At 45.4% G+C, this 19,042-nt stretch overlaps 1 protein-coding gene across 4 annotated transcripts; it reads right to left on the bottom strand.

Annotated features, from left to right (window-relative positions):
• Positions 1-769: 769 nt before the first annotated feature.
• LOC128903489 (medium-chain specific acyl-CoA dehydrogenase, mitochondrial-like) lies at positions 770-16,928 on the bottom strand. Of its 4 annotated transcripts, none has more exons than XR_008464098.1 (13): positions 16,799-16,928; positions 12,572-12,671; positions 11,670-11,767; positions 11,492-11,561; positions 8,849-8,949; positions 8,686-8,766; positions 7,756-7,886; positions 6,415-6,523; positions 5,254-5,394; positions 5,082-5,177; positions 4,145-4,393; positions 3,753-3,822; positions 770-2,109 (listed from the first exon to the last, which is right to left on the bottom strand). XR_008464098.1 is itself a non-coding variant. In XM_054187501.1 (12 exons), exons 1-12 carry the CDS (start codon positions 16,820-16,822, stop codon positions 2,038-2,040), a joined length of 1,272 nt encoding a protein of 423 aa, XP_054043476.1. In that variant the 5' UTR covers positions 16,823-16,928; the 3' UTR covers positions 770-2,037. The 4 variants fall into 4 exon arrangements, 2 of the variants coding, with proteins under 2 accessions (XP_054043476.1, XP_054043477.1); XR_008464099.1 differs by lacking the exon at positions 770-2,109 and adding an exon at positions 3,059-3,136; XM_054187501.1 differs by lacking the exon at positions 3,753-3,822.
• Between the last annotated feature and the right edge of the window lie 2,114 nt (positions 16,929-19,042).

Raw genomic sequence — 19,042 nt, 5'->3', positions numbered from 1 at the left:
TGAACGTCACGTTCAATAAAAATTAGGAAATTTGCTGAGGAGTTCTCTTTTCCTTGATGGCTGCGATCCTGAGAACTCCTCGCCCCGGTGCCGGAGCCCAGAGCCCTTCCCTTCCTCCCAAAGCCGCAGCGCTGGCAGTGTCCAACATTTGCTGTCCCCTGCGGGGAGTGCACGGCTTCCTGATGATGGAACAGGCTGGGTACAAACCTTGTGTGTTTTATGTTGGTATCAGGATCAATACTGTTCTTTAGTGTCAGTTATCTAGTCTTAGCCTATTAAATCTGTTTATATTTCAGCCCTCGGGTTTCCTTGTTCTTTCCCCAGTTCTCCTTCCTGGGTGGGGAGGGGTCACCGTGTGACAGAATAATTGTCTAAATATATTGTCTAAATTGTGGGTTTCTCAAACTATAATACACATGTACTAATGGAAAGGAATAATAGGTTTAAATATACTGGATTTGAAATAAACGCGATGCCTGAGGAAAAGCTACGCACTTCCACTTGCCTCACCCTGACAGAGCACTGCCTTGCTCAGGAAGCAAGGTGGTGAGAGGGGCCGCGCTCCGGGAAGCCAGTATTCTCTTACTGGGCAGCATCTAAATCCTTGAGGAGAGAGGGCGGCAGCGCAGGGCTTCGGGGCGCTGAGCTGGGAGGGCTGTGGTGGAGAGCAGCAGGGCCGGAACGCGCCTCGGACACTGTACAACTCACCTGAAATACAATTTAAACGATGGGGCAAGCAAAGTGAATAAAAGCAACCGCACCTCTCTGCTTAAAAGTAGTTGTGTTTTTTTTTTTTTATTAGAATGCAGTGGTGCCTGTTGAAAACAACATTTTGATCATCTAATTTTACAGTGGAAAAGCACTGTGTTGCGAGGTTCTCATTTCTTGCCGCTTATTGTATCTGGGGTAATACCCGAGCTTAGAACAGTGCCGTTATAACTGAACATAAGGCAGTTTCCTACAGGTTCTCCCACATGGGACCAGTTAAAATGAAAACACACTTAAAATTGAACGATCATACTTCTTTTTTCCTACGTTGATAAAAACACATACCTGAATTTCTCAAGAGCTGTCCTTAACGTTCATCCACGAAGAAGAAATCTTGCTTAAGGCACAAGCAAACGGATGTTTTCTTCATAAACGCTACAGCCTTCTTGGAGGCACAGAGATAAATGCGTTAAAGGACAATTTCTGTCTGCTGGATTCAGAGGACTGAGATGGCTGAGTCACAGAAAAGCAGCCCTATTATACTGTATGTTTTGAAAACAAAAACTAGTTTCTGGATGCAGGTAAAAATACAGATAATCTGCAAGTAGTAATAACACCACTGTTTGAGAAAAATAACACCAATCTGTGTTGTAATTTATGAGACTGTACGTTTCTGAAAGGTCCATAAGTCAGTATATAGTCACTTCCAATTTTTTTAAAAGACGCAAGTTGCTAAAGGCCACAAACCCCCACTGTAAGCATATTTATTTTAGCAAGTGGTGACGTAGAGACCGTGTGCTGCAGCATGGCATTCCCGAGGAAGCAGAACTGCTTTTTTAGATTTCCCTGAGATTTATTAATTTGAAATCCACCCAAACTCCAGGGCTAAAGGAGGGGGAGCAAAACTGTATCATTATAAACAATACAGAAACACCTAAAATCCAATTCCTTCACAGACCAAAAAAAGAGAAATTAAAAAAAAAATCTGAATTTTGTGCACTTTTTTGATCGTATAAATTTTCCAGGGAAGGTGTTTACCTCTTCTCCCACCAAAAGCCAAAGATCTGAGTGAAAGAGAGTGAGTGGGGAAAGACGACCACCAATCACTTTGGAATTCAGAAACGTTTAGAAAACACCAAGTTTGCTAGTCAGGAGGCACGAAGTGAGGGAAGGGGCGGGGAGTACAGAAGTGCTGCTTAATTGCATACGCAACAGAAAGATTTCGAAGGAAAAGGCGTTTTTCCAGGCCTTTCTAATTGGACTGCACAAAAGTCTTCTTCCATGAGAACACAGGACTACAGCGGCGCCAGCCGTGCTTGAAACACATCTTTAAGCCTTGTATTTGCCAACGTGTTCACGAGCAATGATCATCCTTTGGATCTGAGCAGTTCCCTCATAAATCTGCAAAGTGGAATTAAAGTAACGATAGCTGATCATTTTTTAAGAAAATATTTTAACGGGTCTTCCTACGCTTGTAAGCCTTTGTAGCACTAATCCGATGTCGATTAGTGTGTGCAGAAAGACAGAGAAAACCGAAAAAAAATCCAGCGTGGCTTGAGTAATGACAGTGGGCTAATCCCAGAGGAGACATGGAGAGACAGTCATGCTCTCACACGCCCCCATCAAAGCTCAGGAAGGCTCTCAGGAAATTAACAGACACAGTGGGTGAAGAACAATGGGGAAAATGTCTTATCCGGGGAAGAAAATACCTAATTTAGGCTTTACAAAGGGGTTTGGTTCGTAAGGCGATGGGAGTAGCTGCAAGAATCCCTGCCAATTAAAGACGGGAAGTTTTCTGAATTGGAGAAGTTAAGTCACGAGGGCCTGTCCCAGCAGCCTGGATCTGCGGCCAGACAGACGCCCAGAGCACAGCCTGGACGTGTAAGAGTGTTACCAGTAAGCGCTGCAGCACAACTGTGTCACCCTGAGAAATACCAAATATACGGCAGAAAAGAACAGGCGGAAAACAAAGTTTCTTTACAGGAAACATACGGCCAAAAGCATTTACCGTCTGGAACTGGGCAGAAATATAGTGATGCGCAATCAAGAGACACGGATGAAATAATTGTAAAGACAAAAGCCTTTCCTGTATTCTTTTGGGAATGAAGGGGAGCAGAAAAACACCAAAAAAAAAAAGTAATACTAAATCTGATTAATTTGAACAATCAAAACCAAAAAAGTCTATCTAGCCAGGCATTCATGACAGATCAGTGTAATGGAAACTCTAAGTAACTGGGATCCTGTAAAATGAGTTTCAGCTTTCAAATAAAACTTCTAACCCTCCCACCCTCTTTCTCTAGAAACATATGGAACCCCCCAGGAAAAAAAGCCCGATCATAACAAAGTTCAGTTGCTCATTCATTTCCTCGCTTGCAGGAGCACAATTAGGGCTAAGAACCTTTTGATTCCAAAACAGCAGTTTTCTATCCTAGAACAGAAAAATTCGTGGCCAGTGAGAATACTTTTCATTTTAAAGTCAGCTGTAAGAGAAACTTCAACCACCCAGAATCTCACGGATGGCAGCGGTTACAACCAACATTACAGAGCACAGGCCACATGCATTTCTTGATATCGTCTATTTTTATATGTTTTATCCGGTCACTAGTAATGTCAGAAAGAGGTGAAAAGATACAAAATTACCGGGTTTCCTGAACATAATTAAATCGCGTTTGCTGAATAAAGCACTGTAGCTTAGTATTTGCTAAGAGCAGAATTACGACATCGAATAATTTCCTGGTAATAAAACTGCAGAAAAAGATTTGGGGATTATGGGTGACTACGGGCTAAACATCAGTAAATATGAACACATTTTGCTGTTGAGTTTTGTTGTTTGTTTTGTTTTTTTTTTAAAAAAAAAGGCGCAGCGCTCCGGGCTGTGTCACACCTCTGCTAATACGTGCAAGATAATTAATCCATGACACACAGCGCTGGTGATATCTTCACTGAAGTAATCTGCCTGGCTTATGACACCAGAGTTTCAGACAGAAGTGTTAAAGCACAGCAAGAAGCGATGACGAGAACGTACATAAACCACCTGCACTTACAGAACCCTCCAGCACGCATTGCTGTTTTCATCAGTGTTCTCTGCAGTGTTGTTTCCTAAGGGTCCAAAAGCTTTGGAACAAAGAGTGCAAGAATTTGAATCGAGTGCAAGAATTCTCGAGTCCGAGAATTCCCAAGAGTTACCACATCAGAAAAACAAACCCACACCACAAACTTTATTTAGCTTGCATGGGTCAAGTTATTGATCTAACGCAAAGAGTTTTGCATGAAAGAATTTGCCTGACTTGAACGCCCTTTCTTTAAATGGATTATTGCTCTCATCCATGAAACTTTTTTTATATACGTATATCATGATTGCAAGTAAGCAGCCATTAGTTTGTTTTATATAACATGGATGCATTACTATAAAGATGACGTTCTCTTGTTTACTTACCTGGTAGATTTTAGCATCTCTCATTAGTTTTTCTACAGGATATTCGGTATTAAATCCATTCCCTCCAAAAATCTGCACTGCGTCTGTAGCCACTTGGTTGGCGACGTCTCCAGCGAAGGCCTTTGCAATGGAGGCGTAGTAGGTGTTCCTGCGACCAGCGTCCACCTCCCAGGCAGCTCGCTGGTAAGCCATGCGAGCCAGCTCCACCTTCATGGCCATTTCAGCAAGCATGAAAGACACTGCTTGGTGCTGCGGGTGATGGAATGCACTGGGTTAACACCGCCCGCTGAAAATTCCACGGCATCCGAGAAGAATACAGTCTTCTCAATTTCTTAGTTTGCAAATTTAACACGCTGGGGAGATTCGACTTGAGGAGTTGTACCAAATTTGGATCAGGCTCTCATAACTGTATGTTGAATTAGACTTTTAATTCTAAAATTCATGTAGTCACAGAGATCAAGTACTGAATTATGAAGTTGTGCTTTACTTTTTATGAGATCTGTATTTAGTTTGATGTTTATTGGTATTTCTTTCGGCCTGGTAAGCAGCGTGACCAGCGATGTATTCTATTAGTCTTAATACCGTTGAGTCTTGTTTCACGTACCTCAAGGAGGTTTTTTCCTTCCCTGAACTTCCCTGTGCATTAGCGTTGAAGAACTTAAGTATGGCCTGACAGTCCACGAGTTTCAGGGTTTGGGGCAGAGTTTGCTTTGTGATTTTACTATTGTCATTAATAAATTATTGAAGAATCCCAGGAGTTACTGCAAAGCTACATTTACTTAGATAGCACTGACCTATGCACTTGAAAACAAGCAATGGCAGAGATAATAAATCACACATACTAAATATCAAGGAATGACCTTGAAAATTCACTAGTAGTGCATCTGGTATGAAAACAGAGCTTTTCGATATATTCATTTTCATATATTTAACTTACTTCAACAATTGGTTTCCCAAAGGTTTTTCTCTCCAAAGCATATTTAGTAGCTTCATCGAGCGCTCTTTTTGCCAACCCAACAGCACCAGCTGCTACCTGAATTAAACACAGTACAGAGTGAAAATCAGAAATTCCTATCATATTTATGAAGTAACTTATTTCTGATACTTACAGGTGGTCTGGTCTTATCAAAAGCTCCCATTGCGATCTTGAAGCCAGCTCCTTCAGCTATTAACACGTTTTCTTTTGGCACTCTTACGTCTTCAAAGACAATACCCCTTGTATCAGAGCAGCGCTGACCCATGTTCATTTCCTGAAAAGGGAAGTTTACAGACGGGCAACTAAATTACATTCTTCCAAGGTACAACACGTTTTCATTCCTTAGTTTCCTCAAAGCATAAAGAAAGCTCCCCCCTCCCCCCCCCCCGTCAAACACTACATTTTTATCTAAAAATCACCACATACACACCAAATACTAGTTCTGCATTTACTGATCCGCATGCCCTTTATTTCTCAAAGCTGGGCAGTTTACTTTCTTCGTTTGTGAAATTAATTCTGTAGCTGTAATCACTCGTTTGTGTTTTTCTAGTTCAATTATATCCTTTTGAGATGAGAGAGGAAAAAGTAAAGAACCTAAAACGCAGGCAGTAGTAAAATGCAGCTGTACTACAAACACACAAATAAATAAATGAGATGTTCAAGGTTTCCGACTCCTTTCCTAATGTTCAATGTCCAATTTTCCCTGCTACCAAAAATAGTACTTTCTTCTTTCTTTCTCCTTCTTTTCTTTCTTCCTTCCTTCCTTCTTTCCTTCCTTCCTTCCTTTCTTTCTTTTCTTTCCTTTCTTTCTTTCTTTCTTTCCTTTCTTTCCTTTCTTTCTTTCTTTCTTTCCTTTCTTTCCTTTCTTTCTTTCTTTCCCCCCTCAAACAAGAACTCGCCCAGTGTCTCAGAGGCCCGTTCCCTGAGCAGGAGAAGCTAACATTAAAGCACGCCATGTTTACGGTTAGTTGTCCACCTTGCTGCTTACACTTTCAAGGCTTGCTACTTCACTTTAATTGGCACTTGTCAATTAAGTGGGTGGCAAAGATTCTTTTGCAGCTCTGCAAAGTCATCTTACTTTAGACCACTCTGAGTAATTCCTTATCTGAACTAATATAATTACTAAGTACATCTCATGAATAGTTTCTGTGTGCTGTGGAAATGGAAAGATCATTGAGCACATGAAAACGTTCGGTGGCTTAACAGGCTTTTTTCTTTGATGGCAATTTGATGCATTACGGATTTGGAAGTGAATAGTAATTCCTGGCTTGTCAAATCAGAGATCGCTGCTCACCTTTCTTCCAATTTGGATTCCAGGGGTATTTGCTTCCACAATGAATCCAGTAAAGGCTTTGCTTGCAGGAGCTTTTGGGTCTGGATCGGTACGAGCTAGCAAAAAATACCTAGTGGAAAACAAAGAAGAAGGGAGTCAGTTTATCCTCACAATTAACAAGCAGATACTTTTTTAGCTCGTATGTTAAATATTTTTAGGTGCGTTTGTACCATATAATACATCTATCAGTAAGTTAACAACCCTTCTTTCTTGGACCTTCCAAAAATAAAGCGAAAGGGAGCGAGGGAGAGGAAGTGGCAGTGCACCTCTTACCACAAAAGTCAAGATTTAAAAAAATTACTTCAGATCAACGTGCAAAGGTTCTGCACCTTTTCCATGTAATCCAAGTCTTAATAATACGATCAGCTTCACAAATAGTACTAAAGAAACGCATTCACAGCACAGATGTGAAAATTGTTATTTAGGAAATACAGTATTGCATACAGAATGTTATGTTATCCTCTTGATTTCAAACATCATAATTTTATTCTTCTCAGTATAAGCTTTAAGTAAGTTTTTTTCTGTTAGAAGTTAAACAGTTGTAAATCACATTTATGGTGTTCAGTAAGATGAAAAGATAGCTGGTAGATTCTCTTTGATGGTTCTGCCTTAAACCAGGAAATAAATAACGAGAAAATTCAGCTTTATCCATAAATGTATAAAGTTTTTCCTCTTGAATTCGAAAGAATATATGTGTTGGGGATGAGCACGATCTTATGTGAGACATGATGAAAGAGGTCGATATTGTAAAGCACGATCCATAGGCACCACAGCAAAATCTGGATTCTTTGACACTTGGAAAATATCTTTCCTTAAGAAAATGAAAGACAAACTCCCGGACTGTGGTGTTGCCTATCTTCACTAAAAGTGAGAGATGTTTCCAGTAGAATCAGAAGCAACTGGTCCGGGTCAGCACACTCACAAAGCAAGGTCGCTGGTAACATGAGCCTCTCGAGCACTTTGCGAGTTAACTCATACTGCTGCTGCCCTTCCCTGAAGAGAAAGCGGAATTGATTTTGTTTGATAGCAGCAAAATTTGAGAGGCATTTTTGAAGGGAGTCTTGTCATCGCTCAGTTTCCTTTTTAGGCACTGCACAGCACTTGGGACTGCTTTCTCATACCTTGTCCTGACAAAGTGGTCGCTGATTAAAGCGCAGTGCGATGAAACATAACGAACGTTCGGATTTATAGCAGATCTTTAAAGAAACACCAGCATCTACCTTGGGTTGTGGGGGGGGAATGACACATGTCAGTATAGAACAGAATAACAGAAAGTGGAAGGTGAGTCAAAAGTCAACGCACCAGTTTGCTTTCCCACCATTTGTGATCCACATCTTCTGGCCATTAATAACGTATTCATCTCCTTTCTTCTCAGCCTTTGTTTTTATCCCAGCCACATCAGAGCCTGCTCCGGGCTCTGTTACACAGTAAGCCTAAAAGAAAACAAAACACAAAATCTGGAGGAATAAAAATTCTCATTTTAAGCAACCACAAATTATTGCAGAATTACATGCACCAAACTGACCTGCAAAGGTTTTAAATTAACTGCACGGAGAACACCAAAATATGACAGCAAACAACCCCAACAGCTGTCTGAGCAAGAATCCAAACACGCTAAGGTTAATTTTCCTTATAAATCCATAATAATACTTAAAATTGTCTTTTACTTTAATGATATACAGGACCATTCTGTACTTTTTAACAAGTCATCACTTCCTCATGCTTCGCAAACTCTGATAGAAAAGCTAAGGATCTCTAAAATCTGAAAATAAGAACACAGGGTAACATTCTATGGTTACTGTGCGCTCCATTTTATGAGGCTTAGTTGTTCAGATTTTAACCCATTGCACGTGAATCTTTACTCCTTCCCGTGTAACAAGTACTGCTTAGGTAATATTTAAGGTTCGTAACTGCAGTTTAACGCCCATCTGAGTTGAGTGTGCTCATATAAGCCTTGCATTTTTCTTAAACTCCTTCACCTTCTCTTGAAAGGGAAATGAAAGGTATTAATTTTCAGTAAGTGACTTAGGATAGTTTTCCAGGTAACATCTTCCATTTGCTTATTGAATACATCTAGTTCAATATTCCTTGTCTTTCAGTAAACACCACTGTTAATTTACAAACTAAAACAGGCTAAGTTGTGAGTAGGTATCAGTATTTTAAACAAACAAACCAACCAACCTGATTAATATGATTTAGGAACATTCCACAGTGTTCCTAAGCTATACTTACACACATCATTGGCTCCTCTGTCATTCTTCCTAAGTATTTCTTCTGCTGCTGCTCATTTCCCGCAATGATTACTGGCATTTGCTGCAAGAAAATGGACCATTAATTCACCTTTTCAAAGGGCACTGCTTCTAGTTTAGAGGAGGTAAGAAAAGACAGAACTCACCCCGAGGGAGTTCGCCTCGATGGCCGTTTGGACGCCCGTACATCCATAGGCTAACTCTTCCGTAATAAGGCAGGCTTCAAAACTGCCGAGGCCAAGGCCACCTACAGTTGAAATATTTGACTAAAATTAGTTAAAAGTGGAACTTGGGCCCCTGGCTCAGGCTGCCCAGAGAAGCTGTGGCTGCCCCATCCCTGGAGGGGTTCAAGGCCAGGTTGGACGGGGCTTGGAGCAGCCTGGTCTGGTGGGAGGTGTCCCTGCCCAGGGCAGGGGGTGGCACTGGATGGTCTTTAAGGTCCCTTCCGACCCAAACCATTCTCAACCCACCCCAACCCACTGATACCATTATGGTATCAGTGATTTACAAAATTTACTTATCAAAAACACATTCCCCCACGTCCATTTAATTGAGCACGGTGTTCGATTAGGCCTTCCCATCCAAGCTTTCTAAATGAAGTTTCGTCAGATTAGTTAACAGGTGACTTTGGAAGGACAGCTCGCCGTGCCAGGCTGCTTGCCTTCTTGCTGTGGGCCACGTTGCACTGAACGGCAAGAATGTACCACTGGAATCTTTTGACTACTTTACATCTGAGAATTTTTTTAAGAGTTCTTATGAAGCAGAGAAAGGGCCACAGGGGCTACCACAGCGCTTAGAAATAAAAACCCAAAGCATCTGTATTGGTCAGAAAACCAACCCAGTGGTCTGTTTCTGACACAAGCCAACACTTTGGGAAGTGCATAAAAATACAGTAACACTACAGCAATACTCCCTCAAAATATTTTCCCCAGCCTTCAGGTGACTTCCTCAGCCAAAAGGATCTTCGGTGTCTTTGTCAGCTAACCCCTGATAGACACTTCTGTGAATTTGCCCGGTCTCTTTTTGAACCTGTGTACAATTTTAGCATCGGTATCATCCAGGGGTAATGAGTTTCCCAAATTAACCCTGCATTGAGCGTAAAACCATCTCCTTTCGTTTATCCTGAGCCTGCTGCCTTCGTTTGCTGCCTTCTGGTTGTGTGAAGGGGACAACGAGCCATGGATCCCTCTTCACGCACTCCATGACACTGGCGTTTCAGGTGTTTCTCACACAGAAGCTGTTCTCTGTCTTTTATCATCTTTGTCATCCGTTTAGGAACCTTCTCCACTCCCACAACACCCTTTTGGGGTGGAAGGATCAACACATTAAAGAGGCAAGAGCAGTCTGGATTCAAGCAGCAGCAGAATTATGGCTTCTGCTTTTTTTTTGTCATTCCCTCCTTAATTTCTGACCTTACAGTTACGGTTTTGACCACTTCTGGGCATCATGCTGACATCTTCAACAAACTATATATTATAACCCCAAAAATATCTTCTTTTTTTTTGGTTTTTTTTTTTTAGAGGTAGTAACTTGTTCAGAAGACACTGTTTTATTTAGGAAGTTTGGATTGCTTCTTTCCTTCCTTGTGTGCATCATTTTTCCTATTTTGAATTTCCATCTGCCGTTTTAACAGTCACCTGGTTTCACAACCTTCTCTACAGCTCTTTGCACCAGCCTCACCTTTCCTATACTGAATAATTTAGGATCATCAGTAAACTCTGTGGCCTCACTATTGATGTCCTTTTCCAGATTATTTCTAGATATTCCAAATAGCACAAGCACCAACAAGACCATGCCGCTGATTTTTCTGCTGTGAAACCTGATGATTTTTCAAATTCATTTTGGAAGTTCCAGCATTTTTATACCAAGCAGGCAGCTCCTGTTCACACACTTATTAGCTACTTCAGAGAACCCTAATTATTTTTTGTGCCATGACTTCCTTTTACAAAAACCCTTCGTTTGTGTATGTCCACTCTAGCTGTGCTTCACCTTATGTGTTCGTTATTTACATGGCGTATCAGGCTCATTGGTATTTTCCCAGCTCTCCCTCGGGAGAGCCTGTAAATGGTGTCCAATTTGTCACTTTTAAGTTTTAATTTAATAACGGAGCGATTACACATTGCAATAATCCAGCTATTTCAGCCGTGAGTTTCCCTAGAATTTGTGATGGAGTAAATGTCATCATCACAATTGCTCCTTTCGTCTCTTTGTGCCTTAGCCTCATTAATTACATTTTTGATACAAGTTATACACTCTGATGAGTCTTCAAAAAAAAAATAGGGTCTGCTATGGACATTTCCACAAATTCTTTTTCACACAATACAGATGCAATAAAGAAAATCTAAAAATTTTAACATTTTTTACCCTGGTCAGTCACATACCCAAGCACTGCCAAAGCACAGCTGTACCTCATGGCACCGAAACTGGAAAACTGTCCTTCTGGAAAAAACTCTTAAATTGCTGCAGCCTGCGTCAGAGACTAGATCAAAATACGACTTTCCAATTTCTCTGCCTCCGCAGCTGAGGCGGTGCACCAGGGGAACATCAGTCAGTTGTAATTGTGGTAGAAAAACTGGTTGTAAGTTACTAAATCGTGATCTGTCTAATTTGTTGCCGGATTACATCCACCCCTAATAACATTTGTATGTGTCAACCCGCCTACTGATTAAATTTACAGTGCTCAAGCATGCAACTCTTCATTTTATACAGAACGCATAATTACACATATAAAAATCCTCCAAGGCCTTTTCTTTGTTTCATTTTACAGATTAAAAAGAATGTTTACTTACCACAGCTTTCTGGTATGTGTGAATTTATAAGACCGAGTTCCCAGGCCCGTTTTATGAGCCGAAGAGGATACTGAAATAGAGAGGGAATGTCACTGCCTGATTCATCGCAGTTGATGTTTTAAATTTTACACAGGTTAAGATAAAAATCTATTTTTCCTCTACTCTATGGTAAATTTACCTCTCCAGTTTTGTCATACTGTGCAGCAACAGGAATAATTTCCTCCAAAGCAAATTTACGAGCAGTAGCTTGGAACTCTTTCTGTTCATCAGTAAGTTCTATTAAAAAAAGAAAAGTAAAAAATAAAGTCACAAATTCTGTACTCTCTGCCAGTTGTCAGACTGTGAGAAAAGAAAAAAAAACACGACAAGTCTCAGGTCCTTCCAGGACAATTCAAACTGTGAGGACCCACCGTCCTGGGCCTCTCCAGAAACCAGAGAAGCTCAGCTTCCTCCTTCGTCTGGAGAAAACCTCCACTCATCTCTAACGAACATGTACAGTGCACTTAGTTACTTCTGACGCAATTATTCACAAAATACTGAAAATGCAGAAGGACGTACCATGTACCATAAAATGCAGTACCAACAGAAATGAGAAGCTGGCTGTGCTAATTGAATGAAGGAGACGGAGGCAGATAAATGTTCCTTATTTGACAATTCTGGCTACCCAGTTCCAAACATCTACCTGCTGACCCACTAAATTCACTTTTACATACATAATACACCAAGATGAGGATGAATTCTTTACAATCAAGTTCAACTAAGGCTACATACAGTTATTTTAATGTTTTAAAAGCCAGCATGAGATAATTATGCAAAGCTAAGGCAACTTTGGCAATGAAAAAAGCTCAAGACAGATGTTAGTTTAAAAAGGAAGAAAATCTCATAAATATCACACGCATACCTGGAGAAAAACATAATTTTGGTTTGCGAACACTTTTAAAAAAAAGAATAGAAATCTATTCAGAATAAACACCTTCATTGTAAATTCATACCAAACGGCAATACAGTTGTTTTGGTTTTTTCCTAACACTGCAATTTGTCCTTAAGCATTGTATTTCTTGTAAAAACTGCAGTACTTACCAAAGCTAAAGCCAGCTCCAGGTTTGCTTATGTGTACGTTTTGAGCAGGTTTACTAGAACGTGCTCTCCATCCGTGGCCTGCAATGGTTCGGAGCATCTGCTAAAGAGAAAGAAAAGATGAGGTGTAAGATCTTTGCAGCTCAAGTCTCCTAAAGCCACTAGCCCGGCTGCAGCACAACTGCAGAACGAAGCATGAAGAACACGGGCAATGACAAGTATCAACACAGCGAAAAAGAAGTATTTTCAGAAAATACCGAAAACATCTATAAAGCTAAAAGGTGAAGAAATGCAGGAAGACCACTGCTAGGCGTAGAAGCTCTGAATACTGAAGAGGTAAGTGAGTGTATTAATGGTTCAGGATTGTATTTTCCAGTAGGCAATGTATTACTCATCTGGAGTTTTCCCAAGCCACAGCCATTACAAAACGGTACGTTGCTTTCTCACCTAAGTTTTACCTTCTTGCCTCAGCTTTCTTACCTAACTGTTACCACCACTACATAAAAAAAACCAAACCAATCAAACAATACCCACAAACACCTAGAGAGACCTCAGTCCTCCCAACTTTTCATACCTTATTTTACCTGGAAACAGACAAGAAGATAAGGTTGAGGAAAAGCCAGGTAATTGTAATAACTTTTTTTTTTTAATTAAGGATGACCCAGTCCCATATAACTTTGTCACCAAAAAGTTTTGTCTAAACTAGCAAAAGTCCTAAATTGAATATAATGCTAAAGGTGACACCCTACAAGAAAGAAGCTGCCAAATTCATGCTAGAAAACCCAAGTCGATCATGGTTTTCGTACCTGAGTGGTGGGCAACACTGACGGTTACTCTGAAAACACCCAACACTGCCCCCAACAAATAGAAATACGGATTGGAGAGGGGGGTTCATACCTGGAGGTGGCACAAAGGGGTGACAAAGGACCACAGTTCACAACATGTAGGGATTTGGGCAACGACCTGCCCGCTCTGCCAACCTCCCTGTCGTTGGGTGGATTCAGCGACAAGTCCCCAGTGGCCAATGTCGCCGGTGGCCATGCTCAAAGCCAACTCCTCGCGCATTACACCAGCTCTGCCACCCTTGGAAATGCGGCCGCGGCGCGATGGTTGGTGGGGGCTGAACTCCAACCACTGATGCCCAAAGCATCACCCTTGGTCTGTGAGGGACCGGCTGCCGTCAGGTGGAGCTGCCTTCTCTGACCTCCAGCATCACTGTGACACTTTGGGAAGCATCTGCGTCCCACCGGGGGACATGGCAAGGCTGTCCGAGGGAAGGAATCTTAGAATCATAGCATTGTCTAGGTTGGAAGGGTCCTTTAAGATCATTGAGTCCAACCATTAACCCAACACTGCCAAAACCACCACTAACCCATGTCCCTCACCACCACGTCTGCCCAGATTTTAAATCCCTCCAGGGATGGCAACTCCACCACTGCCCTGGGCAGCCTGTTCCAATGCTTGATAATCCTTTCAGTGGAGAAATTTTCCCCAATATCCATCCTAAACCTCCCCTGGTGCAACTTGAGGCCGTTTCCTCTTGTCCCATGGCCTGTTCCTTGGGAGAAGAGACCGACCCCCCTGGCTACCCCCTCCTTTCAGGGAGCTGTAGAGAGCGAGAAGGTCTCCCCTCAGCCTCCTTTTCTCCAGGCTGAACACCCCCAGCTCCCTCAGCCACTCCTCACCAGACTTGTGCTCCAGATCCCTCACCAGCTCCGTTGCCCTTCTCTGGACACGCTCCAGCACCTCAATGTCTCTCTAGTCGTGAGGGGCCAAAACTGGACACAGCCCTCGAGGTGGGGCCTCACCAGTGCCTAGTACAAGGGGACCATCACTGCCCCAGTCCTGCTGGCCACACTATTGCTGACACAGGCCAGGATGCTGCTGGCCTTCTTGGCCACCTGGCCACGCTGCTGGCTCATACTCAGCCAGCTGTCGACCAACACCCCCAGGTCCTTTTCTGCCGGGCAGCTCTCCAGCCACTCTGCCCCCGGCCTGAGGCATTCATGGGGTCGATGTGACCCAAGTGCAGGACCCAGCGCTTGGCCGCGTTGAAGGACACAGCTGCTGCCCAAGGGAAGGACATGGCTGCCTGAGGGAAGGATGGACACGGTTGCCCAAGGGAAGGACGCAACTGCCCAAGGGAAGGATGGACATGGTTGCCCGGGGGAAGGATGGACACAGTTTCCCAAGGGAAGGACACAGCTGCGTGAGGGAAGGAGGGACACGGCTGTCTGAGGGAATCACAGAATTGTAGGGGCTGGAAGGGCCCTCTGGAGATCAACTAGTCCTACCCCCCTGCTAGAGTAGGGTCACCTTAGAGCAGGTCGCACAGGAATGCGTCCAGGCGGGTTTGGAATGTCTCCAGAGACGGAGACTCCACCACCTCCCTGGGCAGCCTGTGCCAGGGCTCTGCCATCCTCAAAGTCAAGAAGTTCCTCCTCATGTTTAGGTGGAACTTCCTATGCTTAAGTTTGTGCCTGTCCCCGGGCACCACTGAAAAGAGCCTGGCCCCATCCTCCTGACACCCACCCTTTAAGTATTTATAAGCGTTGATAAGATCCCCCCTCAGCCGTCTTTTTTCCAGACTGAAGAGACCCAAATCCCTCAGCCTTTCTTCATAAGAGAGGTGTTCCAGTACCCTCAGCATCTTGGTAGCCCTTTGCTGTCCCCTCTCCAGCAGTTCCCTGTCCTTCTTGAGCTGGGGAGCCCAGAACTGGACACAGTGCTCCAGATGCGGCCTCACCAAGGCAGAGTAAAGGGGGAGGATGACCTCCCTCCACCTGCTGGCCACACTCTTCTTGATGCACCCCAGGATGCCATTGGTCTTTTTGGCCACAAGGTCCCATTGCCGGCTCATGGTCATCCTGTTGTCCACTGGGAGTCCCAGGTCTCTTTCCACAGAGCTGCTCTCCAGCAGGTCAGCCCCAACCTGTCCTGGTGCATGGGGTTATTCCTCCCCAGGTGCAGCACCCTATGCTTGCCCTGGTTGAATTTCATAAGGTTCCTCTCTGCCGAACTCTCCAGCCTGTCCAGGTCTCTCTGGATGGCGGCACAGCCTTCCGGTGTGTCAGCCGCCACCCCCCCCAGCTTTGTGTCATTGGCAAACTTGCTGAGTCTGTCCCTTCATCCAGGTCATTGATGAATGTATTGAACTGACCCCTGGGGAACACCACTCGTCACTGACCTCCAACTGGACTCTGCGCCCCTAATCACAACCCTCTGAGCTCTGTCTTTCAACCAGTTTTCAATCCACCCCAGTGTCCAGTCACCTAACCCACACTTTCTAAGCTTCCCTGTGAGGATGCTGTGGGAGACCATGTTGAAAGAGGGAAGGAGGGACACGGCTGTCTGAGGGAAGGATGGACACGGTTGCCCAAGGGAAGGACACGGCTGTCTGAAGGAAGGAGGGACATGGCTGTCTGAGGGATGGAGGGACACGGTTGCCCGAGGGAAGGACATGTCTGCCCGAGGGAAGAAAATAGCTGCTTGAGAGAAGGATGGACACAGCTGCTGCCCGGGGAAAGGAGGGACATGGCTGTCTGAGGGAAGGATGGACGCGTCTGCCAGAGGGAAGGAGGGACACGGCTACCCGGGGGACGGAGGGAGAGACACGGCTGCCTGAAGGAAGGAAGGAGGGACATGGCTGCCTGAAGGAAGGAAGAACGGACACGGCTGTCTGAGGGAAGGAGGGACGGACACGGCTGTCTGAGGGGAGCAAACGGCTGCCCGGGGAAAGGAGGGACATGGCTGTCTGAGGGGAGCAAACGGCTGCCCCGGGGAAGGAGAGACGGACGCGGCTGTCTGGGGGAAGGAGGGACGGCTGCCCAGCCGCCCCGTCCCAGCGCCCTTCACCCTTCCCCCAGTTCAGGAGCCGGGCGGGGAGCCGGGGGCGGGCGGGCGCGCAGCGGGGGCTGCCCGAGCCGTGAGCCGCCCCGCTGCCCGGGGCGGGGAGGTCACCCACAACTTCTTACGGCAGGAACGCTCTTAATTCCTAGGGGGAGGGTTAGTACTTCAGCAAACAGCTTTCACGGACGGCGTATCAAAGCATGCCACCGGCGGCGCAGCCGAGTACGCCTCGGAGGCCGTGAGGGGAGGCAGGGTGCCCGCGAGGCCGATGGCGGACTGGGAGCCCGCGGGGCCGATGGGGCTGGCAGCGCCCGCCCGGCTCCCCCCCCGGCTCTTCACCCTCCAGCGTTCCCCGTTCCCCCCCTCCCTCGGGCCGCTCACCCGGCTGGCTGCAAACGCCGACATCTTGGGGAGGGCTCGCGGCAGTGCCGGGCCGCGGAGGCGGGGCCGAGGGGGGCCGGGCCTGCCCGCCCCGGCCCGGGCGGGTCCGGACCCCGCGGGCCCGAGGGGCCTTTGCGCCCTCCATTTCCCCGCCCGCAGCCGGTCACGCTGGTAACATCTTTATTTTTATTTTTTTTTGTTTTAAAACGTGAGGTTTCATGGCGGTCTGAGGCACCGCCGGGAGGTGTGCGGGGGGGGGGAGACGGGGCTGTAAAACGCTCCCGGCTCCGGCTGCACCCAAAATCATCAATCTTGCAAATTATCTGTCCTTTTTTTTTTTTTTGTATTATTAAAATTAAGTGGATTAAAGCGGTGTTACTTCAAGCTTTATTAAAATAACGCTTTGGAGAGAAATTTGATTTCTCTATGAGCAACCTCCTTTGGTACGAGATTTTTAACCGAATTACTGAGACGTGAAGCCCCTTTCTCTGAAAGCTGGGTTTTGGGGCAGCGTTTTAATTTTGCATGACGGTTCCAGGTAAGGTGTGCCAAGTATTTTTAGTTGCGTTGTTGCCTGGGTGTGTTGGGTTCTGGGTTGCTGGGTTTGTTGCCGACGGCTGTAACTGTTGATTTTGTACCTACCGCAGCAGAAAGGCGTTAGGAGGAAGCTGGCCATGTAAGAGTTATTTTTTGGCACACTTATCCGGAGATTAAAAAGAAGCTGATGGTAATCTCGTACAGGCTTTGTACTGACGTGACTCCGGGCATTTACTGACTGTAGTAAGTACTGATATTTCACTCCATTACCAGTGGATTTTTTTTCTCCCTGTACTTTGAGAGCAGTTGAGTAAAAGGGGATTTGTAACTTTGTTATTAAAATATTTCATGAAGATTTTCGTGTGTTCTTCTAGCTTTAAATGGAGTCTCAAGGGCACGGAATTGTGTGGCTTTGGGGCTTTTAAATATCATCTCTCAAGCCTGCGTTCTGTGTGGCATCTTACATGGTGGTTCTCCATAGGTCGTTCTTCTGACTATGGTGTGGTACTCCTGAGCAGACCACTTTTTATTCATGTATTATTTATCTCTTATTTGTATAGTTGCATACCTCATATCTCAGTATTCCTCAGTTCATTTAACATCACAACAGCCCTGTGATGTAGAGAAACATACTCATCCCATTTTACCAATAAAGGTTTTAACAGTTTTGTTTTTTTTTTTAATGAGCAGTGCAGCTTTTACTGTGAGTACGCTAACGAGGATTCCACCCACAACGCAATTCTAGAGACAGGTAGGCGGGTCAGTATCACAAAATCACAGAATGGTTTGGGTTGGAAGGGACCTTAAAGATCACCCAGTGCCACCCCCTGCCCTGGGCAGGGACACCTCCCACCCGACCGGGTTGCTCCAAGCCCCGTCCAACCTGGCCTTGAACCCCTCCAGGGATGGGGCAGCCACAGCTTCTCCAGGCAACCTGGGCCAGGGGCTCACCGCCCTCAGAATGAATTTCTTCCTGAGATCTCATCTCAGTCTCCCCTCTTTCAGTGTAAAACCCTTCCCCCAAGTCCCATGGCGCCCCTCTCTGATCCAGAGTCCCTCCCCAGCTTTCCTGGAGCCCCTTTAGGGACTGGAAGGGGCTGGAAGGTCTCCCCGGAGCCTTCTCCAGGCTGAACCCCCCCAGCTCTCTCAGCTTGTCCTCGCAGCAGAGGGGCTCCAGCCCTCCCAGAATCTCCGTGGCCTCCTCTGGTCCCGCTCCAACAGCTCCATGTCCTTCTGCTGTTGGTGGCCCCAGAGCTGGAGGCAGCACTGCAGGAACACCTGTAAGATTGCCATACACTAAGGACCTTTACTAGTTGCTGGAAGGGATTTAGATACAGCCAGGATTGGAACTGTTATTTCTAAGCGTCTTCAAGCTTGGGATCCATAACCCTTTGGCAAGTAAAGAAGCTCCTTTAATTTGGGGTACAGAGGGCGAGAAGGTCCAGCCGCGGCAGGGGTTGAACTGGCTGGAGGCAGGAATGCCCGGGTGAGGTTTCCCTTGGTGGTGAGGGAAGGAGCAGCCTGGTCTTGCAGCCACCGTGGAGCACGAGCCAGCCCAGGGACCACCTGCGGGCAGCAGCGCTGGGCTGGGGATGGACCCCCGGCCCCATGCTCACAGGGTGGGTGCAGGGTCCCAGGGCCCACAAGGAATCGGCTCCTGCCCCCTCTCTGCAGACCCCTCACAGAACTGCTCGTGGTGGTAGGACT

The sequence above is a fragment of the Rissa tridactyla genome, unplaced genomic scaffold, assembly GCF_028500815.1.
Source record: "Rissa tridactyla isolate bRisTri1 unplaced genomic scaffold, bRisTri1.patW.cur.20221130 scaffold_37, whole genome shotgun sequence".
Taxonomy (NCBI): Eukaryota; Metazoa; Chordata; class Aves; order Charadriiformes; family Laridae; genus Rissa; species Rissa tridactyla.
This window is presented reverse-complemented; position numbering and strand designations above follow the sequence as displayed.